The sequence below is a fragment of the Bos indicus x Bos taurus genome, chromosome 8 (genome assembly GCF_003369695.1).
Source record: "Bos indicus x Bos taurus breed Angus x Brahman F1 hybrid chromosome 8, Bos_hybrid_MaternalHap_v2.0, whole genome shotgun sequence".
Lineage (NCBI taxonomy): Eukaryota > Metazoa > Chordata > Mammalia > Artiodactyla > Bovidae > Bos > Bos indicus x Bos taurus.
In genome coordinates, this window is record NC_040083.1 from 75,843,142 (window position 1) to 75,867,027 (window position 23,886).

General features: G+C 53.2%; 2 protein-coding genes across 3 annotated transcripts in view; one reads left to right on the forward strand and one right to left on the reverse strand.

Annotated features, from left to right (window-relative positions):
- DNAI1 (dynein axonemal intermediate chain 1) overlaps positions 1-17,457 on the forward strand; it is a 68,591-nt gene extending 51,134 nt beyond the window's left edge. Inside the window, exons 13-20 of one of the 2 annotated variants that reach the window (XM_027550040.1) lie at positions 2,130-2,377; positions 7,978-8,067; positions 8,196-8,283; positions 8,814-8,893; positions 10,426-10,574; positions 10,656-10,778; positions 13,949-14,134; positions 17,135-17,457. In XM_027550040.1, coding sequence (XP_027405841.1) covers positions 2,130-2,377; positions 7,978-8,067; positions 8,196-8,283; positions 8,814-8,893; positions 10,426-10,574; positions 10,656-10,778; positions 13,949-14,134; positions 17,135-17,201 — 1,031 coding nt within the window. In that variant the 3' untranslated portion in view covers positions 17,202-17,457. The remainder of the gene's footprint in view (positions 1-2,129; positions 2,378-7,977; positions 8,068-8,195; positions 8,284-8,813; positions 8,894-10,425; positions 10,575-10,655; positions 10,779-13,948; positions 14,135-17,134) is intronic. The other variant, XM_027550039.1, reaches the window with a different exon arrangement.
- A 57-nt stretch (positions 17,458-17,514) lies between these two features.
- Positions 17,515-19,620, reverse strand: ENHO (energy homeostasis associated). The gene is made up of 2 exons (XM_027550051.1): positions 19,219-19,620; positions 17,515-18,288 (listed from the first exon to the last, which is right to left on the reverse strand). The coding sequence occupies exon 2, from the start codon at positions 18,156-18,158 to the stop codon at positions 17,928-17,930; it is 231 nt and encodes a 76-aa protein (XP_027405852.1). The 5' UTR covers positions 18,159-18,288; positions 19,219-19,620; the 3' UTR covers positions 17,515-17,927.
- Positions 19,621-23,886: the final 4,266 nt, after the last annotated feature.

Sequence of the window (23,886 nt, forward strand, 5' to 3'; positions counted from 1 at the left end):
GTCACCCAACTGCCCACCTTTTCATTCACCCTCCTGCCCACCCACTCCTCCCATCAGTCTTGCTTGGCATCCAGGCCACAGGGCGTCCAGGGCATCAACAACTCACCTCCGGCCTGGCAGTTAATAGTTTGATTACCTGGTCAGGGCTTGCCCATTCAGCCTCAGGGGTCTGGCTCCCTGTCACCACACCAGGAGCTGCCGAGGGCAGGCCCATGTCTCCAGAGGGCTGTGTCTGTCCCTGCCAGGCCCCGATCAGGATTTGGGTAAATGAACAAAAGGAGCTACAAGGGACTGTTCCACTGCTCAGCTCACTTTCCTTCATGGTCTGATTGGGAAAGACACTCCCCTCAGCCAGCTGTAGAACTCTCCTGAAATTGAACAGTCAGCTCTTGGGGCTTACCCTGGACCCTGCGAGGTGAGGTTCTGCCAGCTCCCATCCCCTACTGGCTCGGCGACATGCCAGGTGCAGGGTGACCAGCCCGGCCTCCTCACTTTCCCCGGAGCAGAAGCCTTTTCCTTCCTGAACCACGGTGTGGTTCAGGCTGGTCCCTGGTACCTTCCACTCCAGGGCAGCCACTCCTTACATAGGAAGCCGCCCGTGCCCGTGACCGGGGAGGGCTTCTGTTGACAAGTAGCCTCAGCAAGGGAAGATGGGCTTCCCTGCAGGCAGCTGCGCTGGTGGGTGTGCCAGCTTGCTCATTGCAGGCCACCCTGGCTCCCAGGAAGCGTCAGCTCTGTCTGCAGCAGGCCCAGGGTGAGGGTACCTGGGACGGTGGTAGTTAGCTCATGCCCACAGCCTGGGGAGCCCAGCCCAGTCACTTGCTCCCCCCAAAAAGGGGCAGCCTTAGGAATAAGAATGACTCAGCAAAACTTACCAAGTTGGGGCTGCCTCCCTTTCTTTCTCACCCACGGGCTCCACACCTCAGGACTGGCCGTTTTGTTGGGAGGGCCCGGTCTGTAGTTGCAGGGGTCAGAGGAGCTAGCCCTGGAGGCCCAAGGGAGAGCCTTTGTGTCAGCTAAAAGGCTGCCTTAGCGTAGGGCCCCCAAGACGGGGGCAGGGGGTTGTTCTAGACATCCGCCTCGCCAGCTCTGGCTCCTCTGAGCTTGGGAAGGGTCCTGGGCTGGTGGCGGGAGAGCCAGAACTGAGGGCAGGGGCTGTGTTCTGTTCAATGACTGCATGATCATGATGGGCACTGGGTCAGCAGAGAATGAAAGACTGGTATCACCCCCTCGCCGGGGGTGGGCAGGGAGAAGGACGTCTGCTGAGCGGCCCACTGTCGACCACCAAACACTGTGCCCAGGCCAGAGGGACAGATAACATGGTGGCCTACCAAAGCCCCACTGGCTGACCTGGGACTTCTCGAATCTGGGAGTAAGTGTAGAGCTAGGCTTCCCGGGTAGCTCAAACAGTAAAGAAACCACCCACAATGCAGGAGACCTCGGTCAGGAAGATCCCCTGGAAAAGGGCATGGCAACCCATTCCAGTATTCTTGCCTGGAGAATCCTATGGACAGAGGACCCTGGCAGGGCTAAAGGCTACAGTCCATGAGGTCGCACAGAGTCAGACACGACTGAGCAACTGACACTTTCACTTTAGAGCTAGGGCTCGGCTGCAACTGGGGACTGTGGGGCCGGAGGGTATGGGAAGATGCCCATAGGTGGCTAGTGTGGGACCACACAGACAATTCCATGTTAGTCCAGATGGAACCCCTGTCCTTGGCTGGGGATGAGGGGTACACAGCCATTATCCCAGCACCTAAGCACAACAGATGGGCTGGGCATCTAGGGATACTGCTCCATCCCAAGCCCACCCACATCCTTCACATAACAACTCTTTGAGCTGGCAACCCCCTTTCCTATACCCCCAGGGAGACTAAGGAGAATGACTGTCCATCCCTCAAGTACACCTGGTCACCTTGTCTGTTGCACCCAGTGCTGAACCCCAAGGAGGGGGTGGGCCAAGCCTCATGGTTCCGTTTCGCAGACGGAGAAGATGAAGACCAGAGAGGACCCCCCCTCACCTCCCCACACTCTCTGTGGGAGACAGAGGGGGGCAGGGCTTGTTGGCCCTGTAGGGGAGGGGCTGGGACTTGGACCCTCCAACCACCGCCACCTCTTCCCCGGGACAGATGACTTCATGAAGCAGAGCCGTGGCATGCTGCTCTTATACAGCATGAAGAACCCCAGCTTCCCCGAATACATCTTCAGCAGCGAGAGCGGCATCATGTGCCTGGACATGCACGTGGACCACCCCTACCTGGTGGTGGTGGGCCACTACGATGGCAACGTGGCCATTTACAACCTCAAGAAGCCCCACTCCCAGCCCTCCTTCCGCAGCTCAGCCAAGTCTGGCAAGCACACGGACCCCGTGTGGCAGGTCAGCCTCGGGACCGGGTGGGAGGAGTGGGTGTGGCTGAGCGGCAGCGGGTGGGCCTGGGAGCCATGGGAGGAAGAGACCTTGGGGAGGAGAGGGCCACAGACCAGGGGTTGGGGACGACAGCTACCGGCTTAGAGGCCAAGGAGCTGGGTGTGAGAAGAGCAGAGGCGAGTATCAGGAGGCAAGAGGGTCTGCTGTAAAGGTGGTGGTCTCCTGCCCATCCATCTGCTAAGGACCTCGGATCTCTGAGGAGTGCTGCTCAATGACTCAGATTCGGTGGCTGGACGGCTCTGGGCCTGATGGCCCTCCGCTGAGTATGTTAAGGGCTCCAGGGGTCTACGAAAAGTGAAAGTGTTAGTCGCTCAGTTATGTCTGATTCTTTGTGACCCCATGGACTATAGCCCGCCAGGCTACTCTGTTCATGGGATTCTCCAGGCAATGGCCATGCCCTTCTCCAGGGGATCTTCCTGACCCAGGGATCAAACCCAATTCTCCAGCATTGCAAGCAGATTCTTTACCCTCTGAGCTACCCAGGAAGCCAGGGGTCTATGGTCTTCCTCAACTGCCCACAGGGACTCTGTTCTGCCATCAGCTAGATTTGAGGGATCTCCTAGAGAAGGGTAGGTGCTGCTGGTTCTCTGCCTTCCAGGTGGGGCTGTAAGACCTGGCAGGTGGGGCCTGTGAGTACCCAGCTTCTCCAGATAGGCATGGAATGGGACCATTGTGGTTGCTGGGGCTGGATTTCACCCTGACTTTGCGTCTCCACCTTACTGCGCTGGAAGTAGGTTTCACAGTTTCGTTCTCAGAGCCTCTTAGCTCTGGCTTCACAGCCCTTCATCACTGTGTTCCAAAGGTGTCCCTCCTTCTGAGCCTGGGCACCCTCGCCCCGTGGTCTGGCCTGGGAGAATCTAAGCACACATTTCTGTCTCAAGTTATCCAAGGCCTCTGGGGGCTCAGACAGTGCTGGGGTCTGTCTTCTCATTGTCCTCTGCCCCCTGCCCTGACAGGGTCTGCCGGCGGGCTCTGCACCCCTGCCTGTCTGGCCCTGAAATTCCTGAGTCACATGGATGCCCAGGCCCTGGCTTTTGGCCCCCAGACAGGCCTGAGCAGAAGGAGGGTTGTCCAGGCACAGGGGAAGTGGGGGCCTCTCAGCTTCATCCTTTACCCGGATCTGGGGCACAGGAAGGAGGCACCTCCTCCCACCAAATACCCTCCCCTCAACTAAGGCCGGAGTCAGAATTGCAGCTTCAGGGGTTCTCTCCTCTGGAAAGCCTACCTCCTGAGTCATCGCGTCCAGGCACACGGGGCTCCAGACATGGGGAGGATGTCTGCAGAGACATTAAAGCCCAGGGAGAGAAAAGACTTGCTTTGATCAAACTAAACCAGCATCAGACCTGCCCTTGCTTTGCCAGCTCAAACACACAGCCCAGGGCCAAGCGCAGAGCATCTCAGGGTGGCATGACTCTCCACAAGCCCAGAAGAGGGCGAGAGGCCGAGGCCAACCAGCCTACTCCCTCTCTGCTCTGTTCTCAGAATCAAATAGCAAGTTGGAGAGAGAAGTGGGGCTCACAGGAGACCGTTCCCCCTTCCCTGGACGGGTGCCAGGGAGACTGGATAGGGTGGCCTTCTGTTCTCCCACCATCCTTTCAGGAGAACAGGGCTGCTGCCTTTGCAAAACCGAAGACTCCGAGTTCTTGGCTGCAATCAGGGCTTGTGACGTGGGAGGGGCCTGCCTGTCTCTGTCTCTTTTAACGACTTCCTTTGTTCTCTTCCTTTGCTTGCTCTCATTCCCTCCCCGCTTCCTCATTCGTCTCTTCATTCATCCATTCATTCAGCAACTCCTGCCTGTTCACTCCTCTGGAGGCTGACGATGCTCAAGGATTTGGTCTCTGGAGTTCCTGGTGGGGACACACAGCAGCCAAGGTTGAGCAGATAGGGCATGCACTAAGTGCCGAGGAGGGCTGAGGATTGTCCAAAGTGCTGGGGGATGAGAAGCAGGGACCGGAAGGCCAAGGAGGTCTTCCTAAAGGAAGAAGCACCTGAGCAGAATTGTGAAGCATGAGGAAGCATGCACTGATGAAGAAGGCTGCAAAGGGGTCACATGCACCAGAAAGACACGGGCCCAAGCAGAGGGGCCTGCTGGGAAATGACGCAGCGCGGGGAGCACAGTATGCAGGACAGGGAGGAGCAGCGGGACCTGAGAAGAGCCTAACTGCCCAGTCCTGAGTGTGCTTCTCCAGCAAGGAGGAAGCTTGGATTCTACATGTCAGTGGTCTCAAATGAAGTGTTAGTGCATGTGTGCTAAGTTGCTTCAGTCGTGTCCGACTCTTCGTAACCCCATGGACTGTAAAGCCTGCCATGCCCCTCTGTTCATGGGATTCTCCATGCAAGAATACTAGAGTGGGTTGCCATTTCCCCCTCCAGGGGATCTCCTTGACCCAGGGATCGAACCCACGTCCCTACATCTCCTGCATTGGCAGGAGAGTTCTTTACCACTAGTGCCATCTGGGAAGCCTAGTGTTAGTGAAGTACAGAAGCTCAATGTATTAGAAAGATGAGAGTGGGGCTGCTCTGATAAGATCAGGGTCCTGATTGCTTGAGGGTCCCCTGTCATCACTCCCCATGTCCCCTGAGCTACTTTCCCAAGGCTCCAAGAGCTCCTCCCAGCATAATTTGAAAATCACTGTCCAACCATCAGAGGATTTGGGAGCAAAGAAATCCCACAGTCATGCAATGTCCTGGAGATATCTTCCAGCCGCAGCATGAGAGAACTTAAGACTGAGCCACAACAGGGCAGTGGAGATGAAAGTGAGAAAATAGGGTTGAGGGCTGTTGAGGAGTAAAATCAAGAGAAGGAAGTGACTGGCTGGCTATGGGGGGAGGGAAAGTTGGTGATGGCACCTGAAACTCTGGTTTGGGACAACCTTTAGGATGCCACAGAATTCTGGCCAGAAGTTACTACAAGAAGCCAGAAGAGGCGTCTTACAGGCAGTGGTTGTATATCCGGGAGCTTGAAAAAGAGCTGGGGCTTGTGAAGGAGGTGTCAGAGACATCAAAGTCTTAGGTCCTTCTTCAAGGGACTATGTCCTGGGAGAAATCAGAGAGATTGTTTTCAATCTCAAAAGCCAGGCTGGGGGCCAAAGGACTTTGTTCTGTTGGTAACAGGGAGCCATGGAAAGTTTTGGAGCCAGGGACTCCAAAGGGGACATGGTTCTGGTCCCACGGCACAGGCCGCCTCCCATCTGGGTAGCGTAGCCCTGTTCAGGCCTGGCTGGGAAGCCCCAACCAGCAGCACTCTGCAGGATGTGTGTGTGTGTGTGTGTGTGTGTGTGTGTGTGTGTGTGTGTCTGTGTGTGTCTGTGTGTGTCTGTGTATCCTCTGCTACACTGGGGTAGGAGGCAGGAAGGATATGAGCAGACCCTGGGGTCAAACACGCCTGCCCTGATGAGAGAACGCAGAAGAGAAGCAATCAGTGATGCAGGCCTCTGTTTCCTCCCTACCTCCTGCTTCCTGGGCATTCGTTCATTCTCTCAGTCCCACTTCCACCTGCCCCCTCTATGCCCTCTTTATTCCTACCCTCCCACCTCCACTCCAGGAGCATGTGTGCAACTTGCACACACACACACATACACACACACCTGCAAATACACGCACCACCCCCAACTGGGCATCAGGCTGCTAAGTGGGGTGTGAAATACAATCTCCATGTGCGCCAGCGGCCACTCATTAAACACTTCCCTTTGCAGCTCCCCTGTGCCTCTTATTGTCTGGCCTTTGACACCCCCATCCGCTCCCCCCTTTAAAGGGACTACCTTTACGCAGAAGAGGGAGCTGTCTCGGCATCAGGACTGCTCTGACTTGTGCCTCACAGGCTGTGTGGTGTTCTAGGCCTCTTGGCAAAAACACAAAAGAGCAGCCTGCCCAGACAGGCCCAGGCAGGACAAGGTCCGCCCTCCTGCAGCTCTGACAGCCAGGCCTGGTGGGGGGGTGGGGGGTCCCCCGGAGAAGAAATCCCCTCCACACCCCCACCCCACGTACACTGCTCAAGAGCCAGGTTACAACTGTGGTTCCAGACAGCACCCCTGGGTTCCCGTCCACCCTCACTGGGCCTCTCCTTGTGACAGGGGAAAGATGGTGGTCCCAGTGCAGGAGGCCTGGAGGCTGGAAAGCTCTGGGCACCCAGCCCCGCCCCAGCCCTCCCAGACACAGCTCTGCTGGGCCTCCACATCTGGCAACAGAAACTTGAGCCTCAAGCGTGTCATCTTCATAAGACAACAGCTCTGTCTCCAAAACACTTTCCCATATGTTTGCTTCCAGCCCGGAGAAGATGGGTGGGGAAGGATTATTAACCCCAATTTGCAGCTGGAGAAATGCAGCTCATATCTGAGATGCTAGGAGCAAGATTTTAGAAGCAGGAGCTAGTGGTGAAGTGAAGGTTGGAGCAGAAGAAAGGCTACCTGGAGAAAAACCAAGCCTGGATGGGGAGGGAAGCAAGCAGGAAAAAGCCCCCCAAGAACCTTGGGACCTTGATTCCTAGGATGATGGCTATTACGTATTGAACACTTAATATCTGCAGTGTTCTGACCTAAGAGCTTCAAATTCATTATTTCATTTATTTCTTACAACAAACTCATGCTATTATGGTTTCTGTTTTAGAAATGAGGAAGCTGGTTGATGGGCTCTCGACGTAAGGAGGTCGAATGCAGAGCCACTGCTTTCTAACAACTTGTTACGAAAATAGCTTCCTATTCTGTGTTGGGGTTTGGGAGCTCCCCACCCCCTTTCCCATCCCATCCCCTTACTCCCCTCCACCAGTGGCTCAGACAGTAAAGATTCTGCCTGCAATGCAGGAGACCTGGGTTCGATCCCTGCATCGGGAAGATCCCCTGGAGAAGGGAATGGCAACCCACCCCAGTATTCTTGCATGGAGAATCCACATGGACAGAGGAGCCTGGTGGGCTACAGACCATGGGGTTGAAAGAGTCAGACACAACTGATCAACTCACACCACATACGCCCCACCCCCCATACCCCACCAGAAGGGCTGTTCTACATCCAAACAGATTCCCAGGAGTTTTTCTAAAGGAGCAAAAAGGGGCCTGCAGATGGGGGTGTCTGAAAGTTAAGGTCACAATGGACACCCTCTTTCCCTTTGTAAACAGTATTTTTATACTTCATTCTCACCATCTCAGGTTTTATACATGGAATCCCACAAATGGGGGTTTTCTGTTCCTCCCCCTATGTGGGTGAGGGTGGGAAAAAGGTACATATTTAAAGAAAATAAAATTTAATAACAAGTTTCTCTAAACAAACAAACAAAAAACAGGGCTCCTAGCAGCCAACGCAGAGAGGAACCAGGTACCTCCACTGCTGAGCCCGGGGACCGGGGCAGTGCCCCACTGGCACGTTGCCTCAGGATGCTCGGGGTGGGGGAGCGGTGAGTGAGGAGGGAGGGCAGGCCCATCATGGGACCCTAGGAAATGGGCTCCCAGAACTGGCTTCTGGGCCTCAGAAGGGTCCTTGAGTGAGCCCTGCTCAGCTCGCAGCCCTAACCCGACACCCTCGCAGGGCCCCAGAGCTCACAGTGTGGGATGTTGCAGGTCAGGTGGCAGAAGGATGACATGGACCATAACCTCAACTTCTTCTCTGTGTCATCTGACGGCAGGATCGTGTCTTGGACGCTCGTGAAGGTGCGTATTTCCCAGGAAGGGTCATGCAGGGGTGAAGATGGGGAGTGGTGGGAGCCAAATGGCAGGGGGACTCCAACCCTGCCTGTCCAGCCCCACCGGTGCGCCTCCCCCTCCCTGTGTGACCGCAGAGCGAGCTGGTTCACACTGACGTCATCAAGCTGAAGGTGGAGGGCAGCACCACAGAAGGTCTCGAGGGCCTGCAGATACACACAGTGGGTAAGAGTCCCTACACCTCATCTCCAGCCCGGCCACATCCCCCTGGACCCAGGAGGTCTGGTCCTCCCTCTTTCTGCACACCCCACTTCCCCTCCTGCCGGGTAGGAGGAGGTAAGGAGAAAGCCTGGTCCTGAGCAGTCTGCAGACCCTCCCTGTTTATGCAGATCAGGCCCCTGTTTACCCAGATCCCATCCCTGTTTACTCAATTCCTCCCCTGTTTATGCAGACTGTATCCCTGTTTGCAGACCCTTTCCCTGTTTACCCTGACCCCGACCCTGTTTAACTCAATCCCCACCTTGTTTATCCAGGCCCCATTCCTGTCTGCAGAAGCCCTGGCCCGTTTGCAGAGTCCCAACTGCCGGGCTCTAGCAGCAGCCCAGGGACCCAGTTTCTGTTCGCCTGGCTGGCTCCGGCCCTCATAGTACCCAGACTCAGGCTGTCCCAGGGGAGGGCCTACTGGATAGAGGTGGATGCTGGGGGCCTCCTTCCCTTCCAGAACTGGCCTAAAGCGGTTCCCTCTTCTCCCGAAGGCTGCGGCACTGCCTTTGACTTCCACAGAGAGATCGACTACCTGTTTCTGGTGGGCACAGAGGAGGGAAAAATCTACAAGGTGAGGTAGCGCTGTGCCGATGCCAGCTTCTTACAGGGCCACTAGACCTGTCATTCTCAACAGACCATATTCGGATGGATCTGGGGGCTCATCAGTACCAGAAGGCTTTCTGGGGAAAGAGAATGCATTGCTTTCTTTTTTAAAAAATGTATTCATTTTTAATTGAAGGATAATTGCTTTACAGTATTGTGTTGGTTTCTGCCAAACATCAACATGAATCAGCCATAGGTATACATACATATGTCCCCTCCCAGAATGCATTTGTTGACCTGCTTGGGTGTCAGGAAGAGGGGCTGACTGCAGGACAGGAGATGAAGAACCTAGAGGGTGACTTTAGCCCAGCCTTGCATCTTTCCCTCGCGTCCTGCTCCCTGCCTGGGGGTGAAGGAGGTACAGCTGGGCACGGGGGTTGCAGGGGAAGAGGCGGGGCTTGGAACATCCTGAAAAGACTTCCTAGAGGAGATCTGAAGCTGAGCTGCGCTTTGAAGGCTGGGTAACAAGAAAACCTATCTCTGAACACCGGGTTCATCCCAGCTGGTGGCGGGATGGAACTTCGTGGCCTGCTTCTGCCAGGTCTCAGAGTTAGTAGGTGAACATCCTTCTGAACCTTCATCCATCTAGAAATAACTCCGCTGCAAGCTTTTCTTAGGCTCAGAAACTCAGAATGTTAATTACAGGCAGCCTCCCGGGAGCCCCTGAGGCCCAGGCAGAGCGATCTGAATGCAAAAGACGTCCCCACCCCCCTTCTCCACCCCTGCTTGCGGCTGCTGGAGACAGGAAGAGACCAGTCAGTCACTCAGTCTCCTAGAGGGAGGAAGTGAAGGGCACAGTGGCCAGGGCAGGAAACCAAATGAGAAATCTGGAGACTGGGACTTGTTCCTGGCTCTGCACTTGCTTTTCTGGGAGCAAATGAAAGTGAAAGTGTTAGTCACTCAGTCATGTCTGACTCTTTGCGACCAACCCCATGGATTGTAGCCCACCAGGCTCCTCTGTTCATGGGATTCTCCAGACAAGAATACTGGAGTGGGTTGCCATGCCTTTCTCCAGGGGATCTTCCCAACACAGGGTTGAACCCAGGTCTCCCACATTGCAAGTGGTTTCTTTACCATGTGAGACACCAGGGAAGCCCCAAAATACTGGAGTGGTTGGCCTATCCCTTCTCCAGGGGATCTTCCGGATCCAGGAATTGAACCAGGGTTTCCTGCATTGCAGGCAGGTTCTTTATCAGCTGAGCTACCAGGGAAGCCTCAGGGAGGAAAGGCTGTTTCTGCCTGGCCTGGGATCCTCTGGGCAGACTTCCTTCACCCTCTAGGAAGGCTCCCCTGCCCAACCAAACCCCAGTTCCTTAAGCCCCTCCTTTCTCTCTGGTTGCTTTGAGGGTGAGAAGAACAGCCAAGAGCTTGGCCCCAGCTCAGCTGGGACAGTGAGGCGGGGCGGGGACAGAAGAGGAATCTCAGGGTCTGACCCTCCAGAGCCCCCTGGGGAAGTGGTGGCTGACTGCACTCACTCATGCTTCCCTACCCCCACCCCAGTGCTCCAAATCCTACTCCAGCCAGTTCCTCGACACCTACGATGCCCACAACATGGCCGTGGATGCCGTGTCCTGGAATCCCTACCATACCAAGGTCTTCATGTCCTGCAGCTCCGACTGGACAGTGAAGATATGGGACCACACCATCAAGTGAGGGGTCTGCCCTCCCTCAGGCTGCGCCCTGGGCGGGGACCAGTAGGGTCTGGCACCATGAGCCCTCTGTTCTCTCAGCTTTCCGCCCATCCCCACTGCAGGACCCCGATGTTCATCTATGACCTCAATTCAGCTGTGGGAGATGTGGCCTGGGCACCGTACTCATCCACTGTGTTCGCAGCAGTCACCACCAACGGGAAGGTAAGTGCCCCTTTCCTGACCCTGCTGATCCCCTACTGAAGACAAGATGAGCCATCTCAGCTGTCCCTCCTGGAGTCCCACCCCAGGCCAAGGGCAGCTGGGGGAAGGCAGAACATAGGACTCTGTGTATCCTCAAGGGCCCAGGCCACTCGGGGACCTGTCAAAAGAGGGGTCATTCAGGGACTTCCCTGGTGGTCCAGTGGTTAAAAATCCAACACAGGGGGATACAGGTTTGATCCCTGGTCCTGGAAGATTCCACATGCCATGAGGCAGCTAAGTCCGTGGGCCACAACTGTTGAACCCACCTGCTGCAACTACCGAAGCCCACATGCCTAGAGCCTGTGAGCCTCAACAAGAGAAGCCATTGCAATGAGAAGCCCACACACCACACTAGAGAGTAGCCCCATCTTGCTGCAACTAGAGGAAACCTGCGTGCAGGTAGAAGACCAGCACAGCCAAAAGTAAATAAATAAAAGAGGGATCTGTCATCCCATGAGGCCTGGAGGAGAGAGTGGAGCTGTTCACCTTGAAGGAGACAGCAAGATGGGAGATAAGATCCCATGAGGAGGAGCTAACTTCTCTGAGTGCCATGGGGAGGGAGCTACAGGGTGGCAGGTGCCAGCTTGATGTAAAGAGAAACTTATAAACCAGAGTCAACCTGCGGTCGAAATAGCATCTAAAAGGTAGTGAGGTCCCCATCCCTGGGAGTGTGCAAGCTGAGTCTGAGTGGGGAGATGGGAGGGGTCTGTGCAACAATAAGAATTGGTGAAAGCTCAAAAACAGCTTGTGGGGAAATTTTTTTGTGGGAAAGTTTTTGTGCAACATAATTTACTTATGGACTTTGATGTAAGCTGAGAGGCACCTACCAGGAAAGAATAGAGTGTATTAAGGCATCACCCTTAAGTCAGTCATTTATTTGCTTGAACAAATGTCTAACCAAGGGCTAACTATGGCTCCCAACTCCAGGCCAGGGCCTGGTGGTTCAGTTGATTCACAGAGCTTATGTTCCAGTGAAGGGAAAGCAATAGAAAACAACAACCAAACTCCAATAGAGTTAAGTGCTAGGCAGAGATCAAAAGAGGATGACATGTGTACACCAGTGTTCACAGCCGCATTATTCATAACAGCCAAAAAAGTGGAAGCAACCCAAATGTCTGTAATTGATGAATGAGTAAACAATAAGTACTCTGTCCATAAGAAGTGTTACTCAGCACTAACAAGGAATGTACTACTGATACATGCTACATCATGGATGAACACTGAAAGCATGCTTAGTTTAAGAAGCCAGTCTCAGAGACTTCCCTGGCTGTCCAGTGTTTAAGACTTCGCCTTCCAATGCAGGAGGTATAGATTTGATCCCTGGTTGGGGAGCTGAGATCCCACATGCCTCCTGGCCAAAAAATACAAAACAGAAAACAGAAGGAATATTGTTAACATCTTCAATAAAAACATAGTCCACATCAAAAAAATCTTTAAAAAAATTAAGAAGCCAGTCACAAAAGACCAAACATTTTCTGATTCCATTTATGCTGGTCTAGAATAGGCAAATTTATAGAAATAAAGTAGATTTGTGGTTACCTAGGGAGACAGGGGTTAGGAAAAAGTGGGTATGACTGGTAATAGATACGTATAAGGGTTCTTTCTGGGGTGATGAAAATGTTCTATACTTGGTTGTGGTGATGGTTACATAACTGTGAACATACAAAAAAATGGGAATTGTATACTTTAAATGGGTAAATTTTATAGTATATGAATTATATCTCCACAAAGCTGTTATGGGGCTTCCCTGATAGCTCAGATGGTAAAGAATCCACCTGCAATGCAGGAGACCTGGGTTACATCCCTGGGTCAGAAAGATCCCCTGGAGAGGGGAATGGCTACCCATTTGTGCCAGGAAAATCCCATAGACAGAAGAGTCTGGCGGGCTACAGTCCATGGGGTTGCAAAGAGTCGGACATGACTAAGTGACTAACACTTTCATTTTCAAAGCTGTTTTATCTTTAAAAATAGAGTGATGCAAAAAGAAAGGACTGGGTGGTCCTTTAGATAAAGTGGTCAGGGAAATCTTATTTAAAGAGGTGACATTCAAGTAGAGAGCTGGGTCACACAAAAGGGTCAGGTGAAGATGAGTGAGGCCTTCCAAAGGAACTGCTAGTGCAAATGCCCTGAGGGGAGAACAAGCTGGAAAGGTTTAAGGAACAGGAAGTTAGGGTGGCCAGGATCTTGTAGGCAAAGGGCTGAGAGCCTGAGATGAGAGCAAATGGTGCAGAATCGAGAGAAAGAAATCAGAATTTTTATGTAGCATGCCCAGGGAGACTATTGGAGGATTCCAGATTTTTTAAAGGTAAATCTAGCTGCTACACAGAGGATGGATAAGAGAAGGAGGGGAGATGAAGCGGGAAGACCAGTTAGGATGCTGCACAGTCTAGGCAAAACTTGCTAATGGTTTGGACTTACAATGCCGTAAAAATAAGATCCAACATTTGTTCAGCACCTATATAACAAGCACTGCCCAAGCACCTGACATATATTCATTTGGTAGAAACCCTGGCTCTGCTACTTACTGACAAGTTAGGCTTAAGAGCCTCCATCTCCTCATTTATAAAATGTGGAAAATAACAGAACCTACCTGATAGAGTGGCTGTGACTACTGTAATTAGATGATGCAACCAGGTAACATGCTTGCCCAGAGTCTAGTACATCATACTGTAGAAGTTGCTCAGTTGTGTCCGACACTTTGCAACCCCATGGACTGTAGACCACCAGGCTCCTCTGTCCATGGAATTCTACAGCCAAGAATACTGGAGTGGGTTGCCATTCCCTTCTCCAGGGGATCTTTCCAACCTAGGGATTGAACCCGGGTCTCCTGCACTGCAGGCAGATTCTTTACCATCTGAGCCACCAGGAAAGCTGTAAGTGCTCCATAAATGGCAGCTGCTATTACTGTTAATTCTGTAGAGACTTAAATTTTCTCCTAAACATTTTATTGTCATTCCCTCAACCATAGGAAAAACAAAGAGACGCAAATCGCCTCTCCTATTGCCTCCAGCTCCAGTGTGCTAGGCTTCTGTCGTGTTACCCAAGAAAGTCCAGGGGCAGTTCCTCTGGTTGGGGGCAGCGGGGACAGGGACCCCATTTCCCTGATTGTGCTGACACCTACCTCTTCACAGACCCACGTGTTTGACTTGTCCATCAATAAGTACGAGGCCATCTGCAACCAGCCCGTGGTGGCCAAAAAGAAGAACAAGCTCACCCACGTGCAGTTCAACCCCATCCACCCCATCATCATTGTGGGCGATGACCGAGGGCACGTCACCTGCCTTAAGCTCTCACCCAACTTGCGCAAGATGCCGAAGGTACAGTCTTGGGGAATTTGGGCTGCCAAGAAAGAAAGTCTCCAGGTGGGGAGGGGGGTGGTTGGTGAGAGAAAGGGGAGGAGCCAGGGGATAGCCCCAGGTTTCTGGCTTTGGAGGCCCAGAGCAGGGTGATGTTGTTGTCCAAGTGAGAAGCATAGAAGTAGGTTTGTAGGGGGACAGATGGGTTCTGACATGCTGAATCTGAGCCCCAGGTGGAGACAACCGGTAAGCAGGTGACTGGAGTCCCAAGTCTGGGGGTAGTACATGGGCATCATTGGCTTGCTTGGTGTTATCCAGGCAGGGGCTCAAGGCTTAGTTTCCGGTCATTCGCTGGGCTTGCACAGAGCTTCAACTCCAATGGTCCCTGAACTGGGAGCTGTGGGTCCTCACAGAAAGCAGGAAATGAGCCATGAGAAGGGTAACTAGGTCAGTAGCTAGGCAGTCCTCCTTTTGAGCTCTGGTTCTTTTCTGGGATCTAGAATGATCCAGAGATCCTGACCAGAGCCCAAGGGCTCTGAATACAGGCCACAGAGCCTAGAGCCATAACCTCAAAGTCTAGATCTCAGAGTCCCGATTCAGACTTAAGAACCCAGACTTTAGAATCCAGAGCCCAAGGGTCCAACTTAAAAATCCAAAACCCTAGATCGCAGTCCTGTCCATTTGGGTGCTAGGAGGAAATTTGCTCTCTGCTAGGTTCTGGACCAAGGTCAGAGCTGAGCTGGGGCTGAGCCACGTTGCCCTTATGACTGTACCCCCTGGGTTGCCATTTGATGCCTTTACTTGCAGTTTGAGGAAACAGCAGGGGCCTCTTTCAACTGCTGACACCTGCCCCCATGTGCCACCACCAAGGCAGGCGCCACTGCACTAACCCTCTCATGCCAGCCTGGCCTATTCCCCACCATGGCCAGGGAGGCAAGGGCTGGGATTTTGGCTGGGCCTGTAATTGTAGCCAGCTGGGGGAGGGGTGGACTTGGCTATAAATACTCAGAAGGCTGCTGAGTACCTGCAGCTGTGGCCCAGAGGCTGTGGTGGGCTGGGGGTGGGGTGGGGTGGGGGTTGGGGGTGGGCGTGGTCTGAAACTCTGCTAAGCCCTGCTAGTTGGCCTTCAGCAGCCAGAGGAAGGCAGTACAATTTGTGGAACAGATAAAATCTGTTCTTGATTTAGTGAGGAGCATGACCCAGGCTTAGGCTGGTAGAGTTGGATAGCCCCGTGGGTGGGATGGTGGTGACCCTCGGGGCTGGGGGCCAGCCATCACACGTTGAAGGCAGTAGATGTGGTGGGAGGCCTGCCTTGCCCACTCTGACCCAGGGAGGCAAGGATCTCCCACAGTCTCAACTCCTCAGAGCAAGGGTCAGCATCAATATCTCTGAGGACCTGAGGACATGGGTACCTGGGAGTCAGAGAACCTGAGCAGGTGACAGCTGGGGGCTGGTTCTTGCATGGACTGGCAGTTCCTGTGAAACTGCCACCTGACTCTATCAGCAGCCAACTGACTCAGGCCAGAGGAAGTCCTATGGGCTGCCCCGCTCTGCAGGCGGCAGTCTCCCTGATCTCCCCAAGAGGGCTGGGCCACAGAGGCCTGACTGCCCAGCCCGAGGATCGTCCCATGACTGGTGTCAGAGCCCACCAAAAGTCAAGGCCTACTTTCCCCAGCTACTGTCTAGATGGCAACTGTAGCTCGGAAAGGCAAGGAACTTGCCCAGAGTCACGTAGGGAGTTAGCAACGAAAAGCCAGGCTTCCTGACTCCCAGATGAGGTGAGGGTGAGAAGAGAACATGAGGTTAATCTGGGAGAGAGAGAGGGAAGGGAGAGAGACATCTTTGTCTTCTGCCTCACGAGTGTCGGAGTCAGTGGGGCAGGGGCAAAGGCGCTGAGCCTCGAGGGGAGGGGGAGACAGATTTGGGAACAGGTGCAGGACTCATGCCAGGAGGAAATCTGAGCTCCACTGGGTGTCAGCAGCCAAGAAGGGCCAGAAAAGGGCCTACAGGCCCCGCCTCTCCCCCCACCTCACAGCCATGGCCAGATCCAGGCTGGGTCTCCAGCAGGCAAGGCTGGGGCAGGTGCCAGTGAGCCCTGGGCACAGGTGGCTGAGAGGGCAGGGGGCTTGGGTACAGAGGGAAGGCGAGAAATGGCAGCTCCCCCAGCCCAGCCTGCACCCCACTGCCTGGACAGAAGGGAGGGTGGCACTGGTGCTGGTCTGCCAAGGAGCTCACAGGCCTGGGAGTTGCACACACCCAGTGGCCCAACACTTTTTCACAGGGTCCAGCTTCCCAGCGAAAGGATTAGAGTGCCCTATAGGCAAGTGTGTGTGTGAGTGTGTGCGTGCGCACGCTCAGTCACATCTCTTTTGTGACCCCACGGAATAGTGCGCCAGGCTCCTCTGTCTATGGGATTTCCCAGGCAGTAAGTTGCCATTTTCTACTCCAGTGGATCTTCCTGACCCAGGGGTCGAACCCATGTCTCTTGCATCTCCTACATCGTCAGGCAGGTTCTTTACCACTGCACCACATGCGAAACCCCGTGGCCAGGGGTGGGGGGTGGGGTCATTAATTCAAGACCCGCTGTTCTCGGGGACAGTCCCAGCTGAGGACATCTGGAACCACATGGGACATGCCATCTGCCCTCCTGACATCCTCCCCCACCTGGGGATAACTGAGACAGCAGGCCTGGCCCCAGGTGGTACCCCACTCCCTGCCTGAGCTGGAAGTACTGGGTAAGAGTACTAGGTGAGGGCACCTGTGGCTTTGTCCACACTTTCCCTCCACAAACACACACCTCTTAGCTCCTTGTTAGGACTCAGCCAGAGACCTTCCTGTAGTAGAGGTCTGAGACTACAGCTCTTCCTGGATTGCCCCACCCCTCCCCGCCCCCACCATCAGGGTCCAGAAGCTAACTGGGCAGGAGAGGGCGCGGCAGCGCTGGGGTAAGCTAGGCTGAGGCAACGAGAGGTTGCCCGTCCCTCACCAGTCCTCCCTGGTGTGTGCTTCTCTTCTCCCCAGGAGAAGAAGGGCCAGGAAGTACAGAAGGGGCCAGCTGTGGAGATCGCAAAATTGGACAAACTGCTGAACCTGGTGAGGGAAGTGAAAACCAAGACCTGAGGGCCTGGCCTCCGAACCTGGCCCATGTCTTGAACCTAGTACTTGTAGCCCCTGACCCTGGTACCCCAGTCCAGCCTTGTACCCAGTATGTGTCTGACACTACCCCTGATCAGGTTCCAGCGCCCTGCTCTGGCCCTGGTCCCATCACCTCACCCCAGGACTTGGTCCTCAACCCCTGTTACCCTCTCCTACTTTGCACAAATAAACCTGTGTCTGGAAGTCCACCCACATCTTGAATTTTGCTACAGCAGGGCACCCAGGAAGAGGAGAGAATCTCAGGGTAGAGTCTTAGATCCATTTATTATCCAGCAAACAGTAGGAGGACCAGAGGAGGGGCCCAGCCTGGACACCCTCCCATTATTGCCATGGATTCTAGTTTGCTTCCCCAACCTTGAGGGCCGAGAGGCGCTTGGCCTAGGGGGAGGGTGGACCCCACCCCCGTCCGCTGGGATGGAGCAGAGTCCAGATGGCCCTTGCCCTAGCACCAACTCATGAACCCCTGCCCCAAGACTGTCTACCTAGGGGCAGGGCCCCTCTTGGAGCCAGGCCGACCAGACACTGGGCGGCTAGGTCCAGTTCCACACAGGCTGGACTCTGAGTTCTGGACCCCAGGCCTGCTGGACCCTGGGATCCCGATTCCAGGTGCCAGGTGGGGTGGACTTAAGTCCCAGACTCCGGGCTAGGCCAGGGGCCTTCAGGGCTGCAGCAGGTAGCTGCCTTCATGGCTGGGCTTCTGGGGCGGGGGTGCCTTCTCAGGACAGGGGCCAGGGCTGGAGTTGGGACTGGATTCAGAGAGGGAGTCGATGTTGGCAGAGCGCGAGTGGCAGGCCCAGCAGAGAATGACCCACAGCAGCAGCAGCAAGAAGCCGACGAGGCCGTTGCAGATGATGGCGATGAGGGCCCCCTGGGAGAGGGCTGCCCCCATGACGGGTGCACCCTCAGATGAGCACAGGCTGAGAAGCTGCCTCAATGGCAGGACCCATGCCGAAGCGGGGCGCTGGGATAGCCGGCCTTCCACACACTCAGCGATCCCTGGGCAGTGGAGATGTCTGAGCCTGTCGGGGGTACAGAGCAGAGGCAAAGCATGGTGAGGAGGAAAGGGGAGGGTGAGGCTGAGGAGGAGAGGGTGGAGAAGAGAGCCCCCTCCCATACCTCCGGCCTCCCAACAGGTCTAAACACCCCACAGAGCCAGGACCTGGCTCTGGGCACCTGGATGGGGGTGTGGCACCAGTGGGGAAGCCGGAGTGGGCATGGCCTGGCCCTACCCACTGAACGTCCAGCCCTCAGAAGAACTGTAAGAGTGGGTGGGATTGAGGAAGCCCAAGGCCTTGAAGGATGGGCACTGTGACCAGCTTTGGTGTGGCCTGGACACTTCCCTGCTCTCAGGACTTCAGCCAACCAGCCCAAGAGACCTCCAGAGGTGCCAGCTCACACAGAGGGAACTTTGTGGAGGCCTGGCAGGCGTGTGTGGGTCTGTGTATCCAAAACTGTGTACCTAGGTGCGCCTCTCAGAGAGACTGTTTCACCAGGTCAGGTGCGTGTGTCTCTGTGTCTGGCTCTTACTCTGTCCCTTGGTTCTTGCCTGGATGTGCACCTCAGCCTCTGTATACCCACCTCCGGTGTGTACCCATCTGTAGCTCTCTTTATATCTGTCTCTCTTATGTGTCCCCATCTCTGAGTCCTGAGTGTCTCTCTTGTGTCTCCTTTCTCTCCTAGTCTATTTTTTTGAGTATCTCTGGATCAGTCTCTGTATGCCTAGGTCTCTTGTGTCTCTCGTCTCTCTTTCTTCCCCGCTGTGTGTCCATCTGTCCCCGTGGACGTGTCTCACTCCCCTCTCTGTAAGGGCTCTGTAGTTCTGTGCGTCTCTCGCGTGTCTGTCTTTTTGTCTGACTCTCTTTCTCCCCGGCTGTGTTTCTGTCTTAAGCTTCTTTATCTCCGTCTCTGGTTCTCAACCCCCATGCCCGTGGTGGGTGGGCCCCTCTTACCTGAGTTAAGCCCGGTGCGCGCCCGCGGGAGAATCCGGGGTAGCGGGATGCTGGGCGCCGAATGATGCTCGGGAGTCTGCGGGCGGGGGGCAGCGGGAGGTGGGCACGGGTGACTTCCCCTCCCCCGGCCCTCCCCCTCGGCAGCGCAGCCTCCGCCGGCCGCTCCCGCCGCGGCGCGACCGGGGCGGCCTCTGCCGCGGGCGGTCTGCGGCGAGCGGCCACCTCCTCCCCCTGGGGCGGCGCCTCCTCCGCGGCCGCGGCCGCTCGCCTGCTCGCACGGCGGCGCTCGGGCGGCGGCGGCAGTCTGGGCGCGGGGTTCGGCTAGGCTCGGCTGCGTTCGGCTACGATCGGCTGGGCTCGACGGGTCTCTCGGCTAGGCTCGGCCAGGCTCCGCCGGCCGCAAAAACAGCGAAGGAGCCCCGCCTCCTGGGAGGCTGCGGCCGGTGGCTTGCCGGAGGAGGAGCCATCCCTCGCCGCTGCCGCTATTTAATTGGCTGCCCGTGCCAGGCTCCCTTGCCATTGGTTGTGCCCTGGGGAGAAGACAGGCTCACCCCTTGTGCGGGCGGGGGCGGGGGTGGGAAGAGGGCTGAAGGGGCTATTCAGTCTGGATACTTCCCCCGGGGAAGGGTACAGGAGCGGGACCCGCCTACCTGCGGGGATTTCTTACACCTACCTCACCAGGAAGATCTGCACACCCAAAAGCTGAAAAAGGCCAAAGCCTCTGTATCCACTTGAGGGGACCACCTCTTCATATCTGGGAGAGGTCTCTGTCCCCTTCATCTGCAGGAAGGCACTGGGATACCACATCCGGGAGGAGACCGAACCTCCTGGTGTTGAAGTCCCCTATACCACCGCACGTCCACTCTCACCTGAATGTGAACCCTGCATCCCCACTTCAGAGGGTCTGTGGTTGGTTCCACATTCCCTGGCCTCAGGACGTGTGAGCAGCTCTGACAACATAAGTTGTTTTGACACATGTTGAGTTTCTACCCAGTATCGGTCAGGGCTTCGTACTCTGACCTTCTATGGGGGAGCCTAGGCCAGAGGGGAATGGGGTATTTTGAGGGATGGCTTAGCCCCGGCTGGAATATAATCAGGCACGACTGTCCATCCTAGAAGCTCCTGACTCCTCCATTTAGAAGCTCTCCTAAGAGAAAAGTCTGCTTGGGCAGGAGCCATCAAGTAGGGCTTCCCACCCGACTTCATATGCCAGTGATTCCTCAGTGTTCTGAATGGACCCTTTTCTCATTCCACTAGACATATTCTCCCATGGGTAAGCACAGCTCTGAAGCTATACTGTGAAGACTTCTGAGTGCTCCCAAACCCAATGTTAACTTATCTCTGGACTTCTAGATGCAAACCCAGCCAGAATCAGGGTGGTGTTGATTTCTGGTTCTGCCACTTAACTAACTTTGTGATCTTGGGCAAGTTACTCAACCTCTTTTAGCCTTGGCTTCCTCATGTGTAAAATAGTTTAGCCTCAGCTTCCTCATCTGTAATAGCTACCTCTGAGGATGGTATTTATACCAGACACATCTCAGCAAATGCTGCATCTCAATAAATGCCAAATGACACAACCCCAGGGACCACATGGGTAAGGGACCCCCTTCCTTCAATGACATCTCTATAAATCTAAGTGCTATCTTGAAAATGAGACAAGGAAGGGTAAAACAACCTGAAAGTCTGAGTCATCCAAACCTATTGAGTTACTTAGACATGTCTAAAATAAAATTTCAGACCCAACTGAATTTACCAGAGAGGATTAATTTTAGTTTCCCCTGCTCCTGTTACCCAGCAGGGTGGGGGCACTGTGAACAAGATCAAATCAGTTCTAGGAAAGAGAGAAGACTAATAATATTGCACATCTGAGTGTAATATGAGTGAATTTGTGACCCAGCTGCAGGAGTTTAGATTTTATCCAGAAGACAGTGGGGAGCCACTGAAGAAATTTTGAACAGAGGGGTAAATGTGATCATATTCAGAAATTAGAAGGATGATTTGGGCGGCTGGGTAGAAGGAGGGATTGAAGGCATTTGAGAGTGTAGGTGAGGGATTGAAATGACGTAGGGAAATAGGAATGGGGAGATCAAGAAAGCATTGAGAATATAACTCTCTAAATTACAATTGTCAGGACTTGGAGCCCTAGACCTATAGGATATGGGGAGTAAGAGGGAGGAAAAGTCTGGGATAACCACCTGGCTGGTGATAGGGATGCATGTGTGCGTGTTCAGATGCTTCAGTTGTGTCTGACTCTTTGCGACCTATGGACTGAAGTCCCCCAGGCTCCTCAGTCCATGGGATTCTCCAGGCAAGAGTACTAGAGTGGGTTGCCATGCTCTCCTCCAGGGGATCTTCCCCACCCTGGGATGGAACCCGGGTTTCCTGCATTACAGACATATTCTTTACCACTGAGCCACCAAGGAAGCCCGGTGATAGTAGTACCGTGATGCTATTTGCTAAGATAGAGAACACAGGAAAAGGAGTAAGTTTCAGCAGGGGTTTGAGGTGGGGAGGTGATGAGTTCTGTTTCAGGTATGTTGAATTTCAGGTACTAATTGGACATCCAAGTTGAGATGTTCACTAGATGGTTGGATAAACAGGTCTGAGGTGCAGGAGAGAGGTCCAGGTTGAAGATAACATTTTGTGAGTTTTAGCAGAGGGGCAGTAGTCAAACCAGGAGAGTGAAAGAACTCATCCAGGAAAAATAGGAACTGGTTTAAACAAAAAGATACATTTATCATCAGATACCTGAAACCTAAAGACAAGGATGCCTCAAGAACAACCGAAACTAATAGGTACAAAAGCCATTAGCATCTCTCCACTTTTCATCTCTCTTATTTTCTGCCTGTCTCCTTCATTTCCATCCTCTGCCTTGCCTCAACATTGTCATCCCCACCCCAAGACTGGCTTCCAAGGTGCTTCTGGTCCATGTGCTGAAAAACAAAACTTCAGACAACCCCAAAGCTTAAAATCGTACTGTCTAGGCGTCCAAAAAGACACTGGCTTCATTTTCTTGGCTGCAGTTTGCATGTTTCTCAGGAAGCACTTTGATTGACTCAGCTTAGTTAGAGGCTTGGACCAATTAACTGGGTCCAAGGAATGGATGAGAATCAGATTGCTTAACATGGCCCTACCATCATAACTGCATGGACTTTGGGATGAGTAGAACAGAAGAAGAGAGATTCTGAAAAAGCAGAATGGCATTTGTTCACTATAGTTCATTGTTTCCCTATATGTATGATTCCAAAAATGCCCTCACCTATATAATCCAACTATCCCATTGTATATATGCCAATAAATTAACTTCCTTTTCAATGGAGGACAGCTCAATGACACATCCAGCTGCTGCTTCTGGAGGGTAAATCACAGGACCAATATTCTTCGTATCCTTTAAACCACTCCTCCCCACCTGCCCACAAAAAAGCCTCCTGATATTTAGAGATGGAAGATATAGAGAGTAAAATGGAGTAGAAAGAAAACATTGTACGGTAGCCACTAATTATATAGTGGCCATTATATAGTGGCCATAATAGAATGTATTTTGGCCATGAGTAACAATGAAAATGATGGGACTAGAAAATCTCTTGGCAGCTATTGGTTGACTCACTTCTTTGAATACAGAGTTCTTCCATCAGCCAATCTGGTTGCCCCAGGTTTTGCCCACAAAAATGAGATTCCTTACCCAGTGCTCTGAGAGCACCATTGTGGGAGGGTTTCTCTATGGGACACTGAACTGATTAGCACTCCACTTTCTGGTGGTGTCTTAGGGATTTTTCTGGAATTGAGCAATCACACATCTCTGCATTTATAAGGATTGGGTATGGTTTTATTTTTCCTCCCAGATGATACTATTCTTTTACAACTATTCTTTGAAAATCAGCCATCTGTCAATTACATCTGGGGTGGGGGTAGGGAGAATTCCGTTGGCTAATATCATATTTCATTGATCTTGAGGCCCATTTTTCTTCAAATTTAAACAACTCTAAAATCAGAATATATCTTACCATTAATGGCATGTAACAGCCTCTATTTTTTTATTTCAAACCTCTATTTTTTTAGTGATTCATATTATTCATTTAGTAATTCAAATAACTTGCCTCTTATAATTGATAGAACATGAGATTTACTAAATATAGCAATTTTATCAGTCAGAGTTCTTGATCACAAATAATGGAATCCACTTCTGAATAGTTGAAGCATAAAAGGGATTTGTTCAAAGATATCGTGTAGCTCAGCGTTGTTAGGAGGGTTAGGGGAACGGGCCTGAGGCTGTTTCTAGGAGCAACACCCAAACCACACCGTGCAACCTGATGAGGAAGTGGCAGTCATCACTGCTCCAAACACTAAGCCCTATGGCACTTTGGTGGTAATAACTCAGTATTGTTTTTTTTATTTTTAATTAGAGGATAATTACAATATTGTGATGGTTTCTGCCGTACTCAATGTGCATCAAGAACTCAGTATTGTAACCACGAGGAAGCCACTGCTGTTGCCACCACCACTCCCAAAAGCTAGACACTTGTGCTATAGGAAATTCAAGTCCTATGTCCAACCTGCCTCCTTTCTATATCGGTCAGAATTTGTTAGATAACACAGAATTCGTTAGATAACAACCTCCAGATCTTACTGGCTTAAAATAGCAAAGATGTATTTGTTGTTCAGCTACGG

Excerpts from the sequence above, each read along its gene's own strand:
- ENHO (XM_027550051.1), bottom strand. The coding sequence starts at position 18,158 with ATGGGGGCAGCCCTCTCCCAGGGGGCCCTCATCGCCATCATCTGCAAC.